Source organism: Gekko japonicus, unplaced genomic scaffold (genome assembly GCF_001447785.1).
Source record: "Gekko japonicus isolate JY-2015 unplaced genomic scaffold, Gekko_japonicus_V1.1 scaffold2193, whole genome shotgun sequence".
Taxonomy (NCBI): Eukaryota; Metazoa; Chordata; class Lepidosauria; order Squamata; family Gekkonidae; genus Gekko; species Gekko japonicus.
In genome coordinates, this window is record NW_015168111.1 from 224159 (window position 1) to 251390 (window position 27232).

The 27232-nt window shown below is 42.3% G+C and overlaps 1 protein-coding gene and 1 pseudogene across 1 annotated transcript; one reads left to right on the forward strand and one right to left on the reverse strand.

The window, feature by feature from the left end:
• Positions 1 to 9188: 9188 nt before the first annotated feature.
• Positions 9189 to 10120, reverse strand: LOC107113508 (annotated as a pseudogene).
• Positions 10121 to 21860: 11740 nt separating this feature from the next.
• LOC107113509 (olfactory receptor 10C1-like) lies at positions 21861 to 22799 on the forward strand. Its single transcript, XM_015414841.1, has one exon. It carries the CDS (start codon positions 21861 to 21863, stop codon positions 22797 to 22799), a length of 939 nt encoding a protein of 312 aa, XP_015270327.1.
• Positions 22800 to 27232: the final 4433 nt, after the last annotated feature.

Consider the following 27232-nt stretch of genomic DNA (forward strand, 5'->3'; position numbering starts at 1 on the left):
CCTCCTGAAAGTCCAGAAGATTCATTTCTGTTACTGCCAGAATTTCAGAAGTTTCAGGTTGACCTGAAAGAGCAAATTTCAGGTGTATATTTTTGGTCCATGAATATCCGAATACACATTCCTTCCTTCTCCAGAATGCTTTATGCTTCAGTAGGGAGGGTTTTTGTTTGTTTGTTTGTTTTCCCTTCCAGGGTGTAAAACAGTCTGGGGAGTTATTTCCAACAAGAAAATGGTGAATGTGTATATCTGTGTGTCTGTGAAAGAGAGGGAGAAAGTTAACTCCTTTTTTTGCTAGTACTATGGAGCTGTGGTGGCTCAAGTGATTAAGACGCTGAACTGCAGGCTGTGGAAGGTCAGTAGTTCAGCAGTTCGAGAACCAAGTTACTGCATGTCGGAGTGAGCTCCCGTCTCTAGTTCCAGCTCCTGCCAACCTAGCAGTTCAAAAGCAAGAAATTGCAAGTAGATAAATAGGTACGACTTCAGTGGGAAGGTAACAGCGTTCCGTGCGCCTTGGTGTTTAGTCATGCCAGCCACATGACCACGGAAACATCTTTGGACAGTGCTGGCTCTTCGGCTTTAAAACGGAGATGAGCACCGCAACCCTAGAGTCGGACTCGACTGGCTTTCGAGCAAGGGAACCTTTACCTTTACCTTTACTATGGCTCCAATCCATGATGTGCAGGATCCAGCTGCCTCTTTTGCTAGTGAAAAAGAAAAGAGGGATCCTCTATGGCCACCCCATTAGACTATGGGGCAGATCAGGAAACCGGCACAGCTAAAAAGCTATGTATGAGGGGAGCTTAATAGTAAGGAACAGAACTGGATGTCCAAGAAATTACTTCAACACAAGGCTACTTGTTAGGGCCAACTAACAGCATGTATTTCTGGTCGTAGAACACCTATTTCAAATGCAATTTAACCCATTTATAATATAATGGCAACTTGAAGTCAAGAACAGATACTTAACACAATTCCTTGAACTATTTAAGAGGTTGGCTGCTTCCTAGCTTTAAACATTTGTAAATATGTTTTGCTCTGTGCAGTTCACATGGAAGAAATAATAACGATAAAAAAGCAATACTTTGGGCTACTTACCAGGAAAAAAAATCACAGAGCATTTCAGGTGTGGTTATTCTTTTATTTAATACATATATTTCATTTTAAAGTGTTGTATTTATTTGTGGTGTTTTTTTTTTTAAAAAAATTCTTCTATGCTCCTGACCTGAGTGTCACACGAAGCCCTTCTGAAAGTAAGAGGTCTTTTGTATTCCTGTTTCAGCCTCACTACAAAAAGGAAAACCATTCTTGATTGAATGTTTGTTCTATCATTTTTAAAAAGTGCTTGTGCTAGATACCTCAGGCCTTGGTACTCAATAGAGAATTGATAGTTCCTTAGTTCTCCCAAGCAATGAATAAAAAGATTCCAAAGATACTATAAGGCAAAGACTACTGAAGCCTAAAGTGTGTCAAAGGTGGCTGGATTGGCATGTATGTTATCATGGAATCATGGGTGGGTGATATATGACTATGAGTTGAATCCAGCCAGCATTTTCACCCAGTCTCACCCCATTATATTCCATACTATATACCCTAAACCCTGTGGCTTTTGTCCATGCAGGTCCCTTATCCTCCAGCATGCCCTTTTTGGTAGTCAAACATGTTCCTCCCCTTTTCACCAGTGGAAATACTGGCTAGATCCAACCCTAAAATAGGGAATTCATGGTTGGAGAATTTATTGCTCATACAAAGTACCCATGAAGGAAGAAAAGCTTACCTTAATAGTTCCATCAGTATCTTGATGACCAAAAATTATTCTCTTGTGTCTTCTGAATCATGGTTGCTCTGGTGGTTGAACTTTCCCAATTACCATCCACACTGAAGCTCCCATCTTGCATGGGTATTATTCAGGTTGGTTTCCTCGGCGTAGACCTTGTGGTGGTCAAGATGGTCTTCCTTATTGCACGAGCTGGAAACCTAATAGGATCCAACCCCATGTTGAATTAGACAGTTAAAATGTATTTGTCATTATTGTTGTGAATAATGATCCTCAAGATATTGGGTTCACAGCCCTGACCAGGATAGCCCAGGCAAGCCTGATCTTGTCAGGTTTCAGAAGCTAAGCAGGGCTGACTCTAGCGAGTATTGGGATAGGAGATCTCCAAAGAATACCAGGGTCAGGAGGCAGAGGCAGGCTATCAAGCCACTTCTCTGAATGTCCTCCACACACGAGTAAGAGTTGCCAGAGGTTGCCATGTCTTCCAGGCACGGAAACACAAACACAAAATGCATATATATATATATGTTTCACATGCTACATTTGAAAAAAAAAATTATGAAGCTTTATTGATATCAGATATCCTGCATATTTGTCCCTCTGTCTAGAGGTGAAATGAGAAAAAGACTTTCCTCCTATTCCATATGCAATCTTTCTTATATGTTCTCAAGTACCTTTAGGTTTGAATGGTTTTAGCAGCCTAGAGATGTTCTTCTGAATTAGAAGAAAAAGAAGAAGAGTTGGTTTTTATACCCCGCATTTCACTGTGCAAAGGAGTCTCAGAGCAGCTTACAATTGTCTTCCCTTCCTCTCTCCACAATAGACACCCTGTGAGGGCTGAGAGACCTCTAGAGAAAGATCCCCCAAGTGGCTTCATGTGTAGGAGGGGGGAATCAAACTCAGTTCTCCAGATAAGAGTCTGCCACTCTTTAACTACTATACCACACTGGAACAATTTATGAACAAAAGCACCAATTAAGGTCAAGTGCTTCAGCTCTGTGTGAACATCAAGTCACAACCCGTGGGAATTGAATACAGACATAAATGATGTCAGCTCAGCAGCAATTCCCCATGCATGTTACATTGGGACTCCCACAGTCATATGTTCAGCTGCAGTGGCATTGCTACTCAACCTCCAATTTATATCAGCTAAATGTCTTCCAAGTACAGCAGTATTATCTGTCTTTGTTGCCTCACGTGACTCATGGATAATATAATAAAACCACTGAAGAAATAAACAGTAATGGACTGGGGCTACTGAGCAGAAGAGATGTGGTGAATAAACACCAATTTTTTGCATGTGTTGAGGCTGACAATGTAAGCAAGGGAATACTCCTTCAAGATTCATAGAAACAATGACTGTGAAAACAGGGTTGCCTTGCAACGCCAAGCAACTTCTGAGAGGTCTATAGGCAGGGTATGGAGCATATATCACCAGCTGCAGTACCATGTAACTTTCAGTAAAAATGGAAGCAATACAGATAGCTCAAGGAGTTGCTGAAAACTCTATGGTTTTACCATAGAGTTTTTAATGTAGAGCTACCCTATGCCACCTCTAGATTCTTACTGGAAATGAAATGATGCTGTGTGCAATGCTACAGGGGTTTTAAATATTTTTTCTCCCACATCCAAACTGATCCCAGAGAGGAAAAGAAGATCCTTCCTTCACAAGGAAAATATTGTCAGTCTCCTATTTTTGAAAACCTTCTGGTGCAGACACAGATCAATGTTTTAATTTTTAATTTTTTTTTGCTTTTCTAAGCTACAAATCTACAGGGTTGGGGAAGTGGATACAACCTAAAATAAAGAGTCGCAAGGATCATTTATACATAAGTTTAAAATTATTGATACTTCCCTAATATCATGTAGCAAGAAGTGTATCTTAAAGATATAAAGTTATAAACCAAGCAATCTCCATCATAGTCTTCTGCAGTGTTTACATTCTAGCTTTTAAAATTATATGTTAAAAGTAAACAACCAGCTATCAAAATTAATCTGTTTTGCCTATTTCTTTCTTCTAAGTTTCGTTTTATCAAAAAGCCATTTAGTTTTTATAGGCTTAGGGGCAACAGCCCCTAATTCTGCTTCAGAGCCCATCGATTTTGCCAAACTCTTCGGGATGATGTCAGATCTTTCCCAGTCTTTATCTTCTTCGTCCTCTGCATCTTTGTTGCCTTCCACTTTCTCAGACGCCTCTGTTGCTTTCTGTTGTTCCTTTAAGATCTTCTCCGCTTTAAGTACATGGTCAATCAGCTTCTTCACTATCTTCTCTGTTGCTGCTGTGTTTCCTTTGAGTTCTTTTTGCAATGTGTCAAACTTGTCATTAAGGTTGATCATCTGGTCCAGCAGAGGGCGCAAAGCGGCAGCAATCATTTTAGGAAAGTCTATGGTTACTTCTGGTTTAATAGCCGGTGATGATGAGCTGGCAGTTCCTGTTGTTAGTTTCCCTTTGGCCGCCATTTTTTCTGCTCGCTGCGTCATTTTTTACATTAAGAATAAAGTTTTCAAAAGTCTCTGAGAAGCTGGTATTTTATTGCTTTCTTGCTAGTCTGCTCCACACTGCATCAGATTTTTGCTTCCTTCAAGTTGCCCTCTCAGCCCCCGTTTTTTGAACTCAGTTTTATCGGGATCGGGTATTCCCCTCCCCCTCCACTTGTTTAGGGCTTTGGTGTGGCTTTGCTGCTGTCGTTTAAGCAATTGCTTGTTATGACATGGATCGACTCACGTTTTGCTTGCACTTCATCAGAAGGTAGGAAAGATCATTTTCTGTAGATCACTTGCACGCTCTGCCCAGTGTGCGCCTGTTAGTGCCATCGCTGGTTCCATGCCATGAGAACCTATCAAGGCAAAGGAACCTCAAACCCTTGGCATAGGCCTTGGGAGAGGGATCTCACATGCCCCAGGCTACAACCCCCCTCCAAGGGGTCGTGGGGGTCCAAGATCAACTCAGACCCCTCCCCATCAGCAGGTTTTACAGGGCACTCACATCAGAACTTAGATGGAGTGCACCTGCTTGCAAGCTGCCAAAAACCGGAAGTCCCAGACACAGATCAATTTGATGGCCACTTTTACCACCTTCTGGTACCATTTCAGGTCTGGTGGATACTTCTTACCATGGAAACAATGGAAATGCAAATGTGTAGCTTCGATGCATGCATGCAAACACCCCAATTCAGTTTTTTTAATCTAATTCTGTGGATACAGAGATATGGGTTGGGATGATATTCTCCACAAATGGAAAGAGGCCCTTGCACATTAGACTTGACTTTATTGATTAAAAAGTGGATAGATTAAAAGCAAGAAGGAAAGGCAATTTCAATGACAATCAACAATAATAAGTACAGGGGTAACTTATAGATTAAGCAGTATCTAGTATCTGCAGTGGAGGAAAGATCTGTAGAAGAGATGGGTGTCTGATTATCTGACCAGCAGGACATGGACCAAAAGGTGTTGAAAGTGAGAGGGAGAAGAGAGGAGGGAAGAGCATGGCAGGGAATCAAAGTACCCCCTGTCTGTCCTCCATTGCAAAAGGACTCTCTGTGGTGGTGTGGGCAAGTCTGGAAGAAGAAGAAAAATCTCAAATGCTGTCTGGAACTCAGGTTATTTATCCTGCTTCTCCTGGCCTTTGGGGTCTTTTTTTTTTTTTTTTTTTTTTAAAAAACACTTTTATTATTCGGATATATCAACAAGTTCAAAAAAATACATTTTCATCTTTTCAACCTATACCCTTTTCTAATTTCTCCTACCCCCCCCTTGTTTGGCCTCCCGCAATGCTCCCCCCCCTAAACAAAACACTTAGTTGGTTTACCATCTTTTACAACCTCATCATTATAATTTTTTACAGGTAACATTGTAACAATATATCATCTTTTCAGACTATTATATTCTGTTCTTAATCATTATCAAAGCAGAGTAAATTATTTTTTACATCCCAATTATTTTCGATATACTCTTTAAAATCAATCCATTCTTCAATAAATTCTTGATCTTCTTTGTTATTTAATTTTCTTGTCAATTTGTCCATTTCGGCCATAAAAAGCACTTTCTTTATCCATTCCCAAATCTCTGGCACTCTGTCTTGTTTCCAGGCTTGTGCATAAGTCATTCTGGCAGTAGTAATCAAATCACATTTACCTCTTCCATCTTAAGACCTAAAAGTAATATTTCGGGTTCTTTCTTAAAAGTCGATTTCAGAATTTTCTGCATTTCGCTATGGACTTCTGTCCAGAAGGGCCTTTGGGGTTTTTTGATAGTTGTAGGGGATTGAATATGCTCTTACCAGGAACAGCTTTGAGGGGCTTTTGCTGATATCGCAAGAGATGGTCTTGTTATGCTATTATTAGCTCAGGCTGTTGGTACAAAGTGTCATCATGTTGCAGCCAATTAAATGCAATCCCGTAGAGTTTTCAAGGCAATAGACATTCAGAGGTGATTTGCCATTGCCTACCTCTGTGCAGCAACCCTAAACTTCCTTGGTGGTCCCCATCCAAACACTAAGCAGGATGACCCTGCTTAACTTTTGAGATTTAGTGAGATATGTATTTTTATTTTATTTTATTCTATTTATATCCCACCCTCCCCTGCAAGTGGACTCAAGGTGGGTCACAAGATATTAATCAGATACATAGGATAATTAAAAACATTTTAAAAACAATGCAATCCATAAACAACAATAATAAAATTCTAATCAGATCTAAAGATGGCAGCCATTCTCGGAGTTCAGGTGCCTCCTGAAGGAAGCTAGTCAGATGGTCATACAGCGCAATTTGTTGCCTGATAATGCTTTGTTGTTCTCTTGAGCAGGGCAGATCAGAATGGACATTGTACACTGCAACAATACAAACCATGCAAGCAGTGAAAGCAGGGGAGGCCAAGATCAATTAGATATCTGCCGCCTCAGCTGAAGGCTAGTCTGGGCCATCCAGGCCAGGGCAATTCAGGTTAGATTGCTCTATATAATAATGAACCAGAAATTGCTGCAAAAAGTTCAAACTGTTACAGGGTAATGAAAATGATGAATGGACATTTTGCTGATGCTTGAGTTTTCGAAGTTTGTTTCGGGGTCTTTATCAAAGATACCACTGTGTTGGAGTAATTATTCACAACATCCAATAACAGGAATAACAGGAATTTCAAGTTCCAAATGGCTATAGATAGCTCCTATGTTAAACACTAGTTCCTTTGCAACGGACAACAGTCTAGTGTTTAACTAGTGTTTAACATAGTTAACATAGCACTGGTTTGAGATACCAGCCATGTCCCCAGCTCGCCGTCCACCCAGCAGTTCGAAAGCTTCGGCGAGTAGATAAAATGGGTACCACTCCTTAGATAGGGTGGGCACACATAACCCCCCTGTGGGGAAGTGTTAGCCAACAAACGGAAGGTCCGCGTGTAAGCTCAAAAGCCAAGAGAGATCTACGCAGCATCAAAGAAAAGCCTGCAATGGACCATTCCGGCCAGACGGTGACAGTGGTGCGACGCGACTGAGAAAAATACTGACAACATCAAGCTACGCCGAAAATGCTGCCAGAACACATCTGATGCTTACAGCTGACCAAACTCCCTGTCGACTGCGAAGTGTGTGTGATTAAAAATAATATATGTTGTCCTCCCTTACCCCCATCATTGTTAGTCCCGTGTCAACACATGAGTAACTGTAAATCGCTCAGAGCTGGCAGCTCTGCAAGGATTGAGCGATCAATAAATTGAAAGTTTATTATTATTATTATTATTATTATTATTATTATTATTATTATTATTATTATTATTATTTGCATACCCTTGAAAGCAATTAAATAAAAAACAAACAACAGTATTTGCATCCTTCTACTTTTATTATTGGCATTTACCCTCTGATTAAATTGCCACAATATTTTCTTCTGCTGACAATATCTAGGTATAGAAGGGCATTTATGTTACTATGGCTCTATGTTTGCTGTTTGCAGTTTTAAAGGGAAGATATGCTATTCCTTGATACCTGTGGTTCAGATCAAATAGATTCTATTGACCATACCTGGAGATGAGAAAATTTCTTGATTAAGAGATGAAGATAACCAAGTTACTGTACAGGTGGCCAAATATTTGGTGGTGGTTATAGCACAGCATATTTGAAAAGCCATGTGTCTGGGTTATGTTAGTTGATTGTGTGTTTTTGTACATGACAGTGGTTGAAGGAACAGTAGCTGGATTGAATTACATTGAACTGGATATTTGTATTCACATTTGTTACTTCGGGATGGTTATTGACAAATTGACATTCCAGCAAAGATATAATGTATGACTCTAATTCCTAAAAGACAGGTTATCTGAGATATACTGGCTTGAATCCTATCAACAATCTCTATAAGATCTAGGTAGTGTGCTGCAGAGTGTGCTTCCTCTTCTGCCAAAGCTTTCATTTTCCAAGGGCCCATTTAAAACATCTGATCTTGTGAAAATAGAAGTTTTAGGAAAAGAGGAAGCATAATCCATGACAGAGATGATGCAGTGTTTACTGAACTCATTCATAGGATCGAAGCCAGGACTGGAGTTATTGCAGATGTTCAATATCATGGAGCAGAACTCCAAAAATATAAAATAGTTTTTGTATACCCCTACATCTCCATCACTAAACTCGGGATTGCTAATATTCAGTTAACACTATATTTTGTAGGCATTGTAGCATAATCTTGAGAAAATAACCAAACCACATTTCTAATACAGTTTAACAGCCATCCTCTAGAAGTGTCCTTAAACTGCCCATGTCTGGGCTAAAATCTTTCAGGTAACTTAACAGTCCTTCACAGACTTCAAGTATGCGACCAGCACCCAAAGGGTCTATTACTTTTCCATGTCACAAAGTCCTTTCCAAATACCAGTTTATCTTGATTTGGTCCTTATTCATACGAAGGCATTAGTCTTAATTGAGACCCACACATCTTGTGATGAACAAAGCCAGACAAACCCAATACCTCACATATGATGTGCACAAGGGTCTCACCAAACCACCTCCCCCCCCCACATCAGGGCTATTATCTTCTTCAGCTTAGCTGTGGAAATGGAAATGTCTGATTAAGTGTGAGAAACTCTGTGTGTGTGTGGTATTTTGTGTTAATATCTGATTTCTCATACCATTGCTGGACCTCTGATCTTGGTGTTCATATATACATTCATTATTATTATTTATTTATTTATTTATTTATTTATTTATTTATTTATTTATTTATTTATTTGCCACAAGGTCACAGCCAACTTCTGGGCTTCTTTTACAGCTTGTCAACAGAGCAGCCATTTGTAATTGACTTTGTGACCAATATAATACTTCATCATGAGGAAAAATATGAATATGTTCAAAACAGTTTAAAGACATGCAGCTTACAAAACCTAGCAAATCTTTTTAAAATTCTGGCTTCCCCTTCCTCCCCCATCTTTAACATCAGTGAAAGATTTTCTTCCATAGCTTCTTAAAGCCACCTTTGATTTCGTTGTTTCTTAGGCTGTAGATCAGAGGGTTTAGTAGTGGTGTCAAACAGTGTAAGAAAGGGATAAAAGCTTGTCCACTGCTGGATAATAGCTGGATTTTGGCTTTAAGTAAATGCAGCTACCTACTCCATAAAATAAGGAAACTACTACCAGGTGGGAGGAGCAGGTAGAAAAAGCTTTATACCTACTTTCTGATGATGGCATCCCAAGGATTGTAAAGACAATGCTAACATATGATAGAATTATAAGCAGAAATGGCGTCATGATCGCTATCATTGCTATTCCAATTATGCGGACATCATTTAGGAAGGTGTCCCCACAGACCAGTTCCAACATTGGCTGGATATCACAGAAGAAATGATTGATGACCACACCACAAAATGGGAGACCGAATGTGACGGTGGTGTGTGTCACTCCAACGATAATCCCACATGCATAGGTGCCAGTGACCAATTTGACTGAGATATTCTTGTTCATAATGACTGTGTAGCGCAAAGGGCGACATATGGCGAAATACCGGTCCAGTGCCATGGCAGCCAGGAGAAAACACTCTGCAATTCCAAAAAGCAGGAAGAAGAACATTTGCACAGCACACCCAAACACTGAGATGACTTTATGTTCTGCTAGCAAGTTTTCCAGCATCTTAGGGATGGTTACTGATAAATAGCAGATCTCCAAGAATGCCAAATTCATCAAAAAGAAGTACATGGGAGTGTTCAGTAGTGGATCATTTTTTACAACCAAGATAATGAGAATGTTGGCAAGCAAAGTGATTACATAAAGAGACAGAAAGAGGGCAAAGAAAAAGATATGAAGCTTCGGAGATTCAGCAAAGCCCAACAGTATGAATTCAGCTGCAGCTGTGGAATTCTGTTTTCTCCACATCCTCCTCCTATGTCTCCGTTAATCAAAGTGGCAAATATATCTATTGTGTTGCTCAACTGCAGTGCATAGTCAAGAATTGGCTTGTCCCTTTGTCATCATTCATGTCAAGATCTTAAACAACGGCTGCAATTCACCCCTTTGATAGGATCCATCCAGTTTATTTACTTAATCTCACCTATTGTCCTTCATATTGTTAAAAGCATTTCATATGACTTTTCACCAAGCAGATTCCATGATCCCCAGAATGGCCTTTTTGGATGGTCAAAGGTGATCCTTTTCGCCAGTAGAAAAGTTGGTTGGATCCCACTTCTTGCTGAATACTATCTTTTCCCAAAGCTTTTGAAAATACTGACTCCAATTGATCTATTCTTTTTCCTGCTTCTGCATATCTTTGGTGGCTCCGGTGGCACCAGTATTAGCCTTACTCCTTATTTTTATGGTACTACACAGGAGATTCAATTAGATGGGCTCTCCTCCTAACACCTTGGCCTCAAGAGGGCCAATTAAACCTGGTTAGTCAAGTGAGTCTAAATCTTCATAACGTTTAGGTCACAGTGGCCTCATTATTTGTAAGTTGCAAGTGCTTACTTGGTTTTGATTCCAGATGGGTCACCATGTTTGTCTGTTGCAACGAACATAAACAAGAGTCTTGTGACACCTTAAAGACTAACAACATTTTATTCCAAAATAAGCTTAATGCCATCCATAGATGTAATTTGCTTCTAGAGAACAGACCCATTTCCCCCTGACTTCTGTACAATGAGAACCAGTGCAGTGTTCAGAAGTCAGACCAGGATCTGGGAGACCCAGGTTCAAATCTCTATTCTGTCATGGAGCTTTAATGGATGCTTACGGTGGGTTAATCACACACATTCAGCCCTACTTTTGACACAAGGTTATCATGGGGATGAAATGCTTAAGAAGTATTGTGTAACACACACCCCAAGCTGTTTGAGGATTGATTGTGGGTGTGTGTACATGTGTACAAATGTGTACACCTATACCTATGTTATTCAAAACTAGGCTTTTTCTCACAAGATCTGATAGAGAGCTGCTAGAAATTGTATAAGGCAAGCTGTTTTCTGAGAGTCAGGCAGCATATTCATATTTGGATGTTCTGCTTCCTCTTCATGTTTACAATTCTTTGTCATGTGTAGAGGTAAGTACTCTTCTACCTTACAAGACAAGGTGCCTTACCTGCAAACAAATCCTTGTTTACCGTTTCTGTGCTTATATGTTTCCCAGAGCAAAATCTTTCACTAAGCACTTGTTGACCCTGTCAATTTATGCTGTCATCAGGCAGTTTCTTCAGAACAACTGCAGCATTCTGTACCAATTGTCATTCTCGGACAGTCTTCAAGAGTAGCCCCACATAGACTGCATTGCAGTAATCTAATCTAAATGTTACTGGGGCATGCACCACAGTGGTAAACTCTTTTCTGCCCAGGAAGATCCACAGCTAGCTCACCATCCAAAGTGGGTAAGCTAGCTGCGGCCCTTCCTGGACAAAAAGGCACCCTTGGCCACTACTGCCACCTGTTCATCAAACAGGGGACCCAGGTCCAGGAGAACTCCAAGCTACAAACCCGGAGTTAGTGCAGCCCTATCCCAAACAGGGGATAACCCATTTCCATGACCTTCCCCCCACCAGTAGCACCTCTGTTTGGTCAGGATTAAATTTCACCATATTAGCCCTCAGCCATTCCAAAACTGCCTCCAGGCATCTGTTCACAGGTTCCATAGCCTCCCTGGGATCTGCTGGTAGCACAAGACAGAGCTGAATATCATCTGCATATTGGTGACAGGTCAGCCCAAATCTCCAGAGGAACTCTCCTTCCTGCTTGCACAGACATTAAAGAGCATAGGGGACAAGATGGAACCTTGGAGAACCTCCTAGGCCATAGGCCAAGGGGGAGAGCAGCAATACCCCAGCACCACACTGTAGAAGCTACACTTAAGAACATAAGAACATAAGAGATGCCAATGTTGGATCAGGCCAAAGGCCCATCCAGTCCAACACTCTGTATCCCACAGTGGCCAGAAATACCAGTGCCATCAGGAGGTCCACCAGTGGGGCCAGGACATTAGAAGCCCTCCCACTGTTGACCCCCCCCAAGCACCAAGATGACAGAGCATCACTTGCCCCAGAGTCCCTATCTATACCTTGTGGCTAATAGCCACTGATGGACCTCTGCTCCATATGCTTATCTAATTCCCTTTTGAAGCCGTCCATGCTTGTAGCTGCCACCACTTCCTGTGGCAGTGAATTCCAAGTGTTAATCACTCTTTGGGTGAAGAAGTACTTCCTTTTATCCGTTCTAACCCGACCGCTCAGCAATTTCATGGAGTGCCCACGGGTTCTTGTATTGTGAGAAAGGGAGAAAAGTACCTCTTTCTCTACCTGCTCTTTCCCATGCATAATCTTATAAACCTCAATCATGTCACCCCTCAGTCGTCGTTTCTCCAAGCTAAAGAGCCCTAAGCGCCTTAACCGTTCCTCATAGGGAAAGTGTTCCAACCCTTTTATCATTCGAGTTGCTCTTTTCTGCACTTTTTCCAAAGCTATAATATCCTTTTTAAGGTGTGGTGACCAGAATTGCACACAGTATTCCAGATGAGGTCGCACCATTGATTTATATAGCGGCATTATGATATTGGCTGATCTGTTTACAATACCCTTCCTAATAATCCCCAGCATAGCATTGGCCTTCTTTATTGCAGTCACACACTGTCTCGACATTTTCAGTGAGTTATCTACTACAACTCCAAGATCTCTCTCTTGATCTGTCTCTGCCAGTTCAGACCCCATCAACGTGTATTTATAGTTAGGATTTTTGGCTCCAATGTGCATCACCTTGCACTTGGCCACATTGAACCCCATTTGCCATGTTGACGCCCACTCGCCCAACTTTGACAGATCCCTTTGGAGTGCCTCACAATCCTCACTGGTTTTCACCACCCTGAACAACTTCGTATCATCCGCAAATTTAGCCACTTCACTGCTTACTCCCAACTCCAAATCATTAATGAACAAGTTAAAAAGCAGTGGACCAAGTACTGATCCCTGTGGTACCCCACTGCTTACACCCCTCCACTGGGAGAACTGCCCATTTATACTCACTCTCTGTTTTCTATTAATTAGCCAGTTTTTGATCCATAAAAGGACTTGTCCTTTTATCCCATGATTTTTGAGCTTGCTTAGGAGCCTTTGATGAGGAACTTTATCAAAAGCTTTCTGGAAGTCAAGGTAAACAATATCTATTGGATCCCCCTTGTCCACATGTTTGTTCACCCCCTCAAAGAACATTAACAGGTTAGTGAGACAAGATCTTCCCTTACAGAACCCATGTTGAGTCTGCCTCAATAGGTTTTGTTCATCTATGTGCCTACTAATTCTTTCCTTAATAATGGTTTCCACCAATTTACCCGGTATCGACGTCAGACTGACTGGCCTGTAATTTCCCGGATCTCCTCTGGAACCCTTTTTAAAGATGGGAGTGACATTAGCTACCTTCCAGTCCTCAGGAATGGAGGCTGATTTTAAGGAGAGATTACATATTTTTGTCAGGAGATCCACAAGTTCACAATTGAGTTCTTTCAGAACTCTTGGATGTATGCCATCTGGGCCTGGTGATTTATCAGTTTTTAAGTTGTTTATCAGTTTTAGGACCTCCTCTCTCGTCACCTCAATCTGACTCAGGTCTTTCAACACCCCTCCCGAACTCAGCGGCTCTGGAGTGGGCAAGCACCTCTCATCTTCCACAGTGAAGACGGAGGCAAAAAATGCATTTAGCTTCTCAGCCATTTCCCTATCATCCTTCAGTACTCCTTTTACCCCTTGGTCATCCAAGGGCCCCACTGCCTCCCTGGCTGGTTTCCTGTTTCTAATGTATTTGAAGAAAGTTTTATTGTTGGTCTTTACATTTTTTGCTATATGCTCCTCATATTCCCTTTTTGCATGCCTGACCACAGACTTGCATTTTATTTGCCATAGCCTGTGTTCTGTTTTATCAGCCTCACTGTGACTAGCTTTCCACCGCTTAAAGGAATCCTTTTTACCTTTTACAGCTTCCATTACTTTGTTTGTTAACCATGTAGGCTTTTTCTTATACCTGTTTGTGCCTTTCCTAACCTGCGGAATATATTTTATTTGAGCTTCTAGAATTGTAGTTTTAAACAGTTTCCAAGCTTCCCCAATGGTTTTGACCCTTTCTACTTTTCCCTTCAGTTTCCTCCCCACATGTCCCCTCATATCAGAAAAATTACCCCTTTTAAAGTTAAAAGTGGTTGTGTGAGTCTTTTTGGCCAATTCCCTATTTGTACAAATGTTGAACTCAACAACATTATGATCACTGTTCCCAAGCGGTGCAATCACTTTTACATCTCTCACCAGGTCTTGAGTGTTACTTAGGACCAAATCAAGGATCGCCTCTCCCCTGGTAGGTTCCATGACCATCTGCTCCATAGCACAGTCATTTAGAGTGTCTAGAAACTCAATCTCTTTCTCTCGACTAGAACACATATTGACCCAATCAATGTGTGGGTAGTTAAAATCACCTATTACGACACAGTGTTTTTGTCTAGCTGCTATCTTTAATTCATTCATCATTTTATAATCCTCCTCTATCTTTTGATCCGGTGGGCGATAACAAACTCCCAGTGTTAAGTTTCCTTTTGGCCCCCCTATTTCAACCCACAGAACTTCAAGAAGCGAATCCAATTCTCTTAGCCTCTCGATCTTTCTGGACTTTATACCCTCTCTGACATACAGAGCCACCCCACCTCCAACCCTTCCCCCCCTATCCTTCCGATATAATATATAACCGGGAATCACCGTATCCCACTGATTTTCCTCATCCCACCAAGTTTCTGAAATACCCACAATGTCTATTTTTCCCTCTGACACCAAGCACTCCAACTCCCCGATTTTACCTCGGACACTTCGAGCATTTGTATAGAAACAGCTGTAATTTCCCATACTGGTTAAGCCTGCCACCTTCCTCTTGCAATCTCGAGACCTTGTCAGGCAGTCCATGTCACTAGCCATGGTCTCAGTGGACAATTTCAATCCACCTCCCTGTAGAAAAGCAACAGGTACCCCCTCATCTCTCTGAGATGAGCCAACCCGAACCAGAGACTTTTCATCTCCTGTCGGCTTTCCCCCAATATTCAGTTTAAAAACTGCTCTGCCACCTTTTTGATTTTAAGCGCCAGCAGCCTGGTTCCTTCTCGGGACAAGTGGAGACCGTCTCGCCTGTACAGCTCCCTCTTGTTCCAAAAAGAATCCCAGTGCCTAACAAACCTGAACCCTTCCCCTCTACACCATCGTCTCATCCACGCATTGAGACTCCTGATCTGTGCCTGTCTCTCCGGCCCTGCGCGTGGAACAGGTAGCACTTCTGAGAAGGCTACCTTGGAGGTCCTGGCCTTGAGTTTCCTGCCCAGCAGCCTAAATTTCTCCTCCAGGACCTCACGACTGCATTTCCCCACATCGTTGGTGCCGACATGCACCACGACCACTGGCTCCTCCCCAGCACTATCTACCAGCCTATCTAAAACACGCGTAATGTCCGCTACCTTTGCACCAGGCAGGCAAGTCACCATACGGTCAGTACGCGGGTTCGCCACCCAGCTGTCTACCTGCCTAAGGATCGAATCACCCACTACCAAGAGCCCCCCTCCCACCCTGCCCAGGGATGGTTCCTTGGTGCAAAAGGATAACCGCTCACCAGCTGGGGAAGAGGTCCCTTCTGAGGGCACATTCCCCTTATCCTCAGCACGGTGCCCTGTTTCCCCTAGACCCTCATGCTCCCTGACAGCAGCGGGGCTGCCAGATCCAGAGTGGGACGTAGCTAACAAGTCCCCGAGAGTCTTTTCTGTGCGCCTAGCTGACTGTCTCTGCTTCTCCAGGTCAGCCACCTTGGCCTCAAGGGAGCACACACGTTCCCTGAGAACCAGGAGCTCCTTGCACCGAGCACACACCCAAGACTTCTGCCCAGTGGGCAGATAGTCATACATGTGACACTCTGTGCAAAACACTGGATAGCCCCCAACCCCCTGCTGGCATTCTGGCTTCATAATTCTTTTAAAATAAGTAAATGTAATCCCCCTTTTAAATCCCTTTGTATTTATGTGTTTTTTTCTTGTCAAAGTCAAATTACTTTATGGGGAAAACAAGGAGCCTAGGGTTTTCACTTTCTGCCTCTTCTTGGGCGTCTCACAGAGCCCCTAGTCCAAGAGTCCCTGGGCTAAGAGCCACGGGCAAAGAGCCCTTTAGCTCGCCCTTCGGCTCGTGCCAGAGGCTCGTGCCTCTGGCAAGGTGCTTCCTTAAATAGAGGCCTCCCCCAGCAGAGTGCTGGCAGCAGCTATTCAAATGCACCCAGGCACTCAATCACATGCAAAACAATGCCCCTTCCTTTTCCTCTCAATTGCAGTCAATCACAGTCAAACAATGCCCTTTCCTCTCTCAAGCAGCCAGGAATCTGCAAAAACTCCAAGCGCTTCCACACACTCCCAGACCAGTTCTCCCACCAAAATCCTCAGCTGGATCCTCTCCGCTGAAAGCAAATAAAAAACCACTCACCCCTCTGTCTCCTGCTCCTGCTCCTGCTCAGAGCTCAGCTGGGTCTCCTCTGCCTCTCGGCACTTGAAGTAGGACTAGAACCCTCTCAGTCCTGAAAGGTGATCCAGAAGGTTACCATGACTGATGGCACTGAAAGCCATTGAGAGGACCAAGAGAAATAATAGGGTAACACTCCTTCTGTCCATCTCCCAGTGCATGTCATCCACCAGGGTGATGAAGGCTGTTTCAGTTTCATAACCAGCCCCGAAACCAGATTTGAATGCATCTGAACAATATGATTTATTCATGAATCTCTGAAGTTGCCCAGCCACCACTTGTTCAATCACCTCGCTCAAGAATGGTACATTTTAGACTGGGAGGTAGTTATTTGACTCTCCTGGTTCCACAGGAAGTTTTTTTAAGAGTGGACACACCACTATCTACTCTAAGGCAGAAACAATATCCATGTGCTTCAACATTTTATTATAGACAAAGAGGAGAAGGGTCAACTAGCTATACTGTGTAGTCTATAAAGAAAGAGTAAGATAATGTCTATGACCACAAGATCTGTATGTGTTGGATCCAAAGGAAAGACTGTGGCACAGCTTCAGTGAGAAAGGGTGGGGATTTAGTAAAATCACTTACATCTCCTTCTTCCACTAGCAGCTTCTATCACTGGAGGAGGGAGAAGAAAACCATTGGATTAGCCCATGTGAGAGTGGGGTTCACCTCCCCTCTCTGCCCTAACTCACCAGTCACTTTCTTTCAGGGTACTCTGCCTCACAGGGCTGTTTAAAGGATAAAAGGGAGGTGAGAACAGGTGGTTGTACTACCCTTGAGAAGCCCCTTGGGGCACCCCACATGGGATCCTCGCTGCTGCTAGACATGAGGAACTCTGTCTGGAGGGTCTGCTGGGGCCATGTACTTTGGGCGACTGTCCACCTCCCACCCTTGTTTCCCCCCCCCCTACTCCACTGCTCCTTTCAGGTGTTGGGTAGGGGTTTAAATAGACTCCAGATTTTCAAAAAGAGGAAAGGAAAAGGATCATTGGGTTTCATGGATTTCTATTAACAATGCTACAGTTTAGCAATCATGGAGAAACATCATCATTCTCAATACTTGGCATATACGATTCTTGCTGCTGTTACTACATGTATAATAAGGAGAGACTATAAGAGACTATAAGTAAAATATTGATAACAGCAGAGATAGACAAATTAACCTCAATTCTGAGAGGACACACCAAAGAAGACTTTGAAGATAGATGGTCAAGATTTTATAAATGGATAGAAGAGTACAAGATACGAAACTCTCAGACATCGAACTGAAAGGAAAGGAAATAAAAGATATATTATTTTTGTTGTTCAGTCTGACTCTTTGCGACCCCGTGGACCAGATCACGCCAGGCCTTCCTGTCTTCTGCCATCCTCTGAAGTTGACTCAATTTCATGTTCATTGCATCTATGACACTGTCTAACCATCTCATCCCTTGCCGCCCCGTCTTCTTTGACCTTCAATCTTTCCCAGCATCAGGGTCTTCTCCAGTGAGTGCTCCCTTCTCATTTGGGGGCCAAAGTATTTGAGCTTCAGTTTCATTATCTGGCCTTCCAGGGAACAGTCAGGGTTGATTACTTTTAGGATTGACTGATTTGATCTTCTTGCAGTCCAAGGGACTCTCAAGAGTCTTCTCCAGCACCATAGTTCAAAAGAATCTATTCTTCGGCGCTCAGCCTTCCTTATAGTCCAACTCTCGCAGCCATACATGACTACTGGGAATACCATTGCTTTTACCATGCAGACTTTTGTTGGCAGGGTGATGTCTCTACTTTTTATCATGCTGTTTAGGTTCACCATCACTTTCCTCCCAAGGAGAGGTGTGATGGAGGTGTGATGGAGGTAATTTCATGGCTGCTGTCACAGTCTGTGGAGATCTGGGATCCCAGGAACGTGAAGTCTGTCACTACTTCCACGACTTCCCCTTCTATTTGCCAAGGAGTGATGGGGCCGGATGCCATGATCTTAGTTTTTTTGATGTTGAGCTTCAAGCCCACTTTTGTGCTCTCCTCTTTTACCCTGAGCAAGAGGCTCTTTAGGTCCTCTTCACTTTCTGTCATTAGAGTGGTATCGTCTGCATATCTGAGGTTGTTGATCTTTTCCCCAGCAATCTTAATTCCCGCTTGTGATTCATCCAGGCCAGCATTTCGCATGATGTACTCTGCATATATATTAAATGAGCAAGGTGACAATATACATCCTTGTCGTACTCCTTTTTCCTATGCGAAACCAATCAGTTGTTCCATATCCGGTTCTAACTGTCGCTTCTTGGCCCTTATACAGGTTTCTCAAGAGACATGTGAGGTGGTCTGGTACTCCCATCTCTTTAAGGACCTGCCATAGTTTGTTGTGATACACACAGTCGAAGGCTTTAGCATAGTCAATGAAGCAGAAGTAGATGTTTTTCTGGTATTCTCTTGCTTTCTCCATAATCCAGCGAATGTTGGCAATTTGATCTCTAGTTCCTCTACCTCTTCGAAACCCAGCTTGTACTTCTGGCAGTTCTCTATCCACGTACTGTTGAAGCCTAGCTTGTAGGATCTTGAGCATGACCTTGCTAGTGTGTGATATGAGTGCAATTGTGCGATAGTTTGAACATTCCTTGGCATTACCCTTCTTTGGGATTGGAATGTATACTGACCTTTTTTAAATCCTGTGGCCACTGTTGCGTTTTCCAAATTTGCTGGCAAATTGAGTGCAGCACTAACAGCATCATCTTTTAAGACTTTGAATAGCTCAGCTGGAATACCATCACCTCCACTAGCTTTGTTGTTAGTAATGCTTTCTAAGGCCCATTTAACTTCACATTCTAGGATGTCTGGCTCGAGGTCAGTGATTATACCATCATGGTTGTCAAGGACATCGAGGTCTTTCTTGTATAGTTCTTCTGTGTATTCTTGCCATATTTTCCTAATCTCTTCTGCTTCTGTTAGGTCCCTACCATTTTTATCCTTTATCATGGCCAGCTTTGCATGGAACACTCCCTTGATTTCTCCAATTTTCTTGAAGAGATCTCTAGTCCTTCTATATTTTATTTTTTAAAAAACTATGTTTTAACTATATGCAAAAGATATATGAGTAATCTATAAGGTAAAAATAGTAATGAATATACTTAGATACTGTATGAGAACATCAACTAGATCAAAATGATGTAAAGGAAATTCCCCATATGTGTATTTATGTATGTTTGTCTTTGTATGTCTGGTATATAAAATAAAAATTCTCAAATATTTTTGAGAAACATCATTATTTGCGGCTTTTCCATTGGGCCATGTGTTATGCATTAATTACCTCATTGACGTTAATCATGAATTCCTTTGAGCTACTAATAATGCCAAGAAATATATCACACACATCAGTTCCAGCTCTCCTTATAAATACAAGTTACATGTGTGGGAATAGCATGGCCAAATCACATTCTCTTATTAGCTGGTACTGAGAGTATTTGCAGTTACTGGTTCTCATTTTTGGACTTATAGATTTTCATTAAGAAGAGGAACTGATATCAATGTTAACATTCTGAAGAATGTCTCAAAAGGCATTTAACATTTGTGGCGCCTGGGGACCGAATTTGTAATTCAAAAATTGCCATCCTTTGGAATATCTACGTATCACCTAACATTTACATGGAAGATCCTCCATCACACTTACATGAGTTTGACTCTGTCTCTACATCTCACAATGATATCTTTGGGTTTATGTGTGCTACAAGTGGCAAAAAAACAAACAGCAAAGTAAGGTAAATATGTATGAATCGTGATCAGTATTGGTAATTTGATTCATTTGTGGCTAGACAGAATTTTCCTTCACAAAGTTCTGAAAGGTAAAACAGTGTACTTCTGCTGGAAAGAAAACAAATCCCAATGTTTGGTAAGGAGTGTGATGCTGATACTAGATATTGAGAAGACAGAATAAAAGAGATGTCTAATGAAATCCTAAGAAAAGTCATACCCTTCTAAATCCATGGACTTAGAAGTCTATAAAGCTTGCACTGCTAGTGAGCAACACAATTTCTGGGAGGTTAATGGTATCTGCCAGGATCTGGTAGCCAGATTTCTCTGATAAATGAGAGCATAGTTCAGAAACTATAAAGAAAATGCAACCTACCCATTCTGCATAATACTGAAACATTCACAGGAAGGCTTTAATTTCGGCAAAGTTGTTAATGTCCCTAGGTGCCAGAACAGCAGTGCCATATTAACCAGAGTTACAACATTCTCAGTCTATTGAAGTCTGTGGAATTAGAAGGGTATAAAACTGCTTGTTATGGCACTGCAGATTGCCTAGAATATCCAGGATGGATCTAAGGAACTTTGTACCCAAGGACGTTTCTATGAACCAAAAGAAGACTCTACTACCAGTGGAACAGAAGCATTGGAACTTTCCCCCCTCCTTTCCCAGGGATATGACTAAAGCTGAGCCAATTTTCTTTCCAGCAGCTTTTGGTGGACCATCTTGTGTGTGCTGGAACCCTCTTGGTTACATTTCATTACAGTGTATCAATAGGTGGCTTTTGGAAGATGTGCAGTCCTAGATGAATTGCTCTAATCCTATCCAAATTCTTTTGGTTTTACTCAGTGTCTCAAATATTGTATCACAGAAATATGTCTCAAATTTCACTTTGTGTACAGTAAGATGAAATTCAAGATGGCATGGAACCTGCATATGTGCAAGAAAACAAACACACACATCCTGTAGTATAGAAATGTGGTTAATCTTTAAACTGCTGTTGCTTTCCTTGAAGTCCCTTAGATATTTCATCTGGGAAGTAACATTCAAATTCACTATGAAACTGACATCAAGGAAATTTGTTCTGTGACATCTCAGGACAACAAATTTCATGTAACTGCTAAGTTGATCCCGACAGTGGTCTTGGACAAGTGGCATCACTAAACCATCCTGGTTCACAAGGGTACTTTGAAAATAATGGCATAGTGAGCTTCTTCCATAGGCAGGAAAAACATGGAACAAAATCCATATTTGTATATATATATACATTCAACAAGATGCATATATAATAGGTTTAGTTCTCTATCCATAATCTTTTACTATGTGTCAGTAGAAATAACTGCAACAATTTCTTCTTTTTTCAGTTCTCAGGGGAAATATGATAAAGGATAAGTCATGGCCAATGAAACATCTGTGACCGAATTCATTATATTGGGCTTCTCAAAACTCCCAGAAATGAAGTTTTTACTGTTTGTAGTGTTTTTATGCCTGTACTTCTTTACAATACTTGGTAATATTGTCATTGTTGTCACCATCACTTTTGATACCATCCTGCAGACTCCCATGTATTTCTTCCTAAGGAACCTGTCTTTCTTGGAATTATGTTTCACCTCTGTCACCATACCCAACATGCTCGTAAGTCTCTCCTTGGCAGAAAGCAGAATCTCTTTCATTGGGTGTGCCACACAGCTCTATTTCTTTTTACTGTTTGGTGTCACTGAATGTTTTCTTCTCTCTGTTATGTCATATGACCGCTACATGGCCATCTGCATCCCACTGCGATACACAGCCACCATGGACAAGAGAACTTGTGTCCGGCTGTCTGCAGCATCTTGGCTGGCTGGATTCTTGGTGGCAGCAGGACACACCACCTTCATTTTTAACCTCCCTTTTTGTGGGCCCAACATAATTAACCATTTCTTTTGTGAGATTCAGCCACTGATGGTGCTTGTTTGTGGGAACACCTACTGGAATGAAGTCCAAGTCATTGCAGTAGCGGGTGTGGTGCTCATGCTCCCCTTCATTCTCATCCTGGTGTCTTACTTCCATATCATCACTACTATCTTGAAGATGAGATCGGCCCAAAGCAGGCACAAGGCCTTCTCCACTTGTTCCTCTCACCTCATGGTAGTAACCCTGTTTTACGGCACAGCACTTTTCACATATGCTCGGCCTAAATCCAGTTACTCTTTGGACACTGACAAGTGGTTGTCTCTGTTCTATTCTGTGATCACACCAATATTGAACCCCATAATATATAGTCTCAGGAACAAAGAGGTAAAGGGAGCAATATGGAAACTGGGTACTAAAATCTTTCTTATGACCAAAGATTAATAGCTTGGGCCCAAAGTTGTGAGGAGGGTCACTTTTGCCCACGAGAACTCCTGTCCTCTGAAGTTTTTGCATGTGCTTTGGGAATTTGTTTATTTAAAAGGTTTATTAGCTGCCTTTCTGCCTCACAGAACTCTATTCACAATGTAAATTGAACGTTTAAAAACATAAAATCCATTGAAGCCTATGAATTAAAATCACATTTTAAAACTGCTGGTAGGTAAAAAGAAACTTATCACATGCTATCCTGAATAAAACTCTTCAGGGAGGGGGGCCAGGTGCACTTTCCTCAGGAGATTATCCCATAATTGTAGAATTGCCACTGAAAAGATCCTCTCTTGTGTATCCACCAGATGAGATTCTTTGATTGTTGGGATGGTCTCCTTGTGATTTTAATTCCCATGCAGAAACATGAGGGTTTAATGGGTGGAATCTTGGGCTGTAAAATGGAATGAATGCACCTAACTGTTCCTACCATTAGATAGAACAGGAAAGCTGTTGTATAAACTATTACTGTGTGCATAGGAAGTTCAAACACACTTATGGATTTGCCGCATTTGGGTATCTCCATTTCTAGTCATGTTATTTAATTCTACATCAATATTTTATTAGAACATAATGCGAGCCCCAACCCCCGCCGAGCCTACGCTGGTGGGGGGAGGGCTGCTTTGCCTCCATGAGAGGCATGAAGAGTAAGGAACCAACAGGGGGCAGAGCCAGCCTGTCTAGGCTTGGCTCCTGCCCCCTGCCTTACAGTCAATTGGTAGAGCTCGCCCCCCCACCCTATTTTAGTGCAGGTCTGACCGGTTGCCTTTTTATGGAGCCAGGTAGGAATTTTTCGCCTCCGGGGCAGAGCCAGCCTGTCTAGGCTTGGCTCCTGCCCCCTGCCTTACAGTCAATTGGTAGAGCTCGCCCCCCCACCCTATTTTAGTGCAGGTCTGACCGGTTGCCTTTTTATGGAGCCAGGTAGGAATTTTTCGCCTCCATCACTTTGGCCTATGTATGGAGTTGTTTTTGCCTACCTTGAACTGATGATGGTGGTGTTGGTTTATTGGCTTCGGGGGGGGGGGTTGTTAAATAGTATGGTCACTTTAGTGTTTTGCGGGGTAGCGCGATCAGGATGGAAATGGTGAGCACTGGGGCATTGTTATATAGGAAATAAACGGTCCTCCAGGAACAGCTTTGTGGCTCAAGGCTGGGAAGGGGTGATCTTCCTTGGAACAATCTGGCTTCACCTACCTTAGTGGGCCTTTGCGGTTTCTGGGGTGGTGGGTCAGGAGTTCCCTTGAACATGCCACACTGCTGGTTGAAAGCTACCTTCGGTGGCTTGAGATCAGAGCAGGTGCATCGCCCAAAAGGAAATGAAGGTGGTCAGGAGTTTGACACCTGTCATATTCCTCATTACATTTCTGGTAACTCCTCGCTAGTATTTGTTGTTATTAAATAATTAATAAAGTGGCCCTTGTTAAATCCATATTGGTGTCTGTCTCTTTATTCCAACTGGGGGGGGCAATGCTGGTCTTATCCTCATATATTTTTTTGATATGACTGGAAATGTGAACTGGTGTTACCAGCTATAACAAGTAACTAGATGTCTTAGCTTGCAACTGCACCAAGGCATGTAAACATAGGAAGACATTTGTATTTTATTGGCAACTATATTTTTCTGTTAATGTACCCCAGTCTAAAGCAATGTCACTCTGTTAAAATAACTGGCTATTAATTCTGCTGCTGTTTGCATCATATAACTATGAAGACAAGAGACTGGATACCAGTGTTTCAGGTAAATCATACCTGATTCCTCTCATCACTGGAGCCCTTGATTATGCATGGCTTTTTCCCACATTACCCCCCTTAAAATTTACATAGAAACTCTGGGGTTGTAACTCTCCTGTAAACATTTAAATGTGCATTTACTGAAAATAATAAAAACCAGTTATATTTCACATTGAAATTTTCAACTCATTTGTACTAAGATATCGTCAGCCTGGAACATTTTTAGTAAAGGTAACCGTTTCCCTTGCTCAAAAGCCTGTTGAATATGACTGTAGGGATGCAGTGCTATTCTCCATTTCCAAGCCAAAGAGCCAGCGCTGTCCAAAGACATTTCCATGGTCATGTGGCTGGCGTGACTAGATGCCGAGGCACACGGAAAACTGTTACCTTCCCACCGAAGTGGTACCTATTTATCTACTTGCAATTTCTTGCTTTTGAACTGCTAGGTTGGCCAAAGATGGGACCAAATATGGGAGCCCACTCCGTCATGAGGCACTCAGGTCTCAAACTGCTGAACTACTGACCTTCCAGTCTGCAGTTCAGCGTCTTAACCACAAATGTATCATTAATGCAGATATAACGATTCCCCTGCTTACTCTTTTTCTTTTCTTTGGCTGAGCAACCCCTTTTGTTCTTAGTTTCTCTGTCTGTCCCACCAAGTTATTTAAATATAGACATAGCTTAGGGAACTGAGAAACAGGCAAAAATCCTTATTTTTTGTATGTCTGATAATTTCATACAAGAGGCTGATATTAATTCAAAGCAAACTATTTTATTTCACTTTTGTGGGGAAAGGGTCAAGTCAGACTGCCAGATAGGTTTAAACCTGGCAGGTGATACAGCAACAGGAATGAAGTAACTTTGTATTACTATAAACAATAGACTGTTTGGCACAATAAAGTAGCTGTTTGGTTCTACAGATGGTCTTTAAAACTGTGGAGAGAAATCTCTTGGCTGTTACTGCTAACGAGAGAAATCCTAAGCAGGTCTACTCAAGGCTTTTTTTGTAGAAAAAGCCCAGCAGGAACTCATTAGCATAATAGGCCACATCCAGCAGCAGCTGTGAAGAGCCCGGGCCAGCTGGCCCTTGGAGGGGAGGGGAGGGGAGGCAGTTTAAACTGCCTTCCCTTGCCTTGCCTGGGGGCCCTGTGGCTGCGGGGAGCCCAGGCAAGCCAGCCTTTGGAAAGGCCAGGGGAAGCACAGGGAGGCATTTAAATACCTCCCCATCCTTCCAGCCCCCCCGGCCCCCCCACCTCGGAGTGGCCGGGGGGGGGGGGTCCCTCTCCAGGCCTTCTCTCCGTAGCTACGCACACAGAGGTTTTGGCTGTAGTGGGCATGGCCAACTGTGAAGCCAGCTGGAACTCCGTTCCTGTGCATTCCTGCCCAAAAACCCAAAAATAGCCCTGGGTCTACTTAAAATTCTACTATGTTGGCAAGCAAAGTGATTACATAAAGAGACAGAAAGAGGGCAAAGAAAAAGATGTGCAGCTTCAGAGATTCAGCAAAGCCCAACAGTATGAATTCATCTGCAGCTGTGGACTTACTCCCAGGAAAGTAGTTTTAGAATTGTGCTGTAAATAAACAGGCATATGCTTCTTTGTCTAGAGCCAGTTTGGTGTAGTGGTTAGGAGCGCAGACTCTAATCTGGGAGAACCAGGTTTGATTCTGCACTCCTCCACATGCAGCTGCTGGTGTGGCCTTAGGTCACTCACAAGTTCTCTCAGAGCTGTTCATTCAAGAGCAGTCTTTGAAAGAGCTTTCTCAGCCCCACCCACCTCACAGGTTGTCTGTTGTGGGGAGGGGAAGAGAAAGGAGAAAGGGAAACTGAGACTCCGAAGGGTGAAGGGTGGGAGATAAATTCAACCTCCTCCTCCTCTTCTTCTTGTCTGTCTGTGAAGGCAGGAACATAAACACGAGTTCTAGTTTTCCTTCTTAAACACTTGATAGGGATCACCCGCTTTTAGTAGTAGCTATTTCCATCAGGGAAGGACTACTGGTCCCACTTCTATAATTCTGAATCCTCTTCATTCCTCTCACTCTGCTTATCTGAACTGACAGCCTCAACTGCTACTCTTAACTGCCAGTCTCAACTGTAGAATTCCATTTGAACCTCCTGTCAATCAGCGTTCTCAGACCAGGAATTAACCATTCACTGCCCATTACAGTAGAGTATCCATTTTGGATTCCATGATAGCTCCAGCATCATAAGACTCCCTTAGGCTTGAGATTTTCCTGGTTCCAACCATTTCAGTCTTTTACAAGATCAGCAAAACTGCATTGTATAGTCCAGCTATTGAAGAACAATCCTAAACAGATCTACTCAGAATCCTATGTACATTGATTCAATGGGGCTTAAACTCAGGAAACTGTCCCTAGGATTATACTGTTCATTAGCTACTGATCTTCTGTTTATCTGATGAAATGTTGTGTTGGATCCAGATGGCTCTCTTTTTTTGCTCATTCTCCCCCAATTTGGTTTACAGTAGCTTTTGTTGCACAGTTCAAATAGATAAATAAGGAGTTTTCGTTTATTGATTGAGTTTAAAATTTACATTCTGTCAATCCTTCCGGCTCAAGGCAGATTACAAATCAGAACTAAAAACATCATTATTTATAACCAATAAAGTAAAACCCCAAATAACCCCCTTTCACATAGAGAT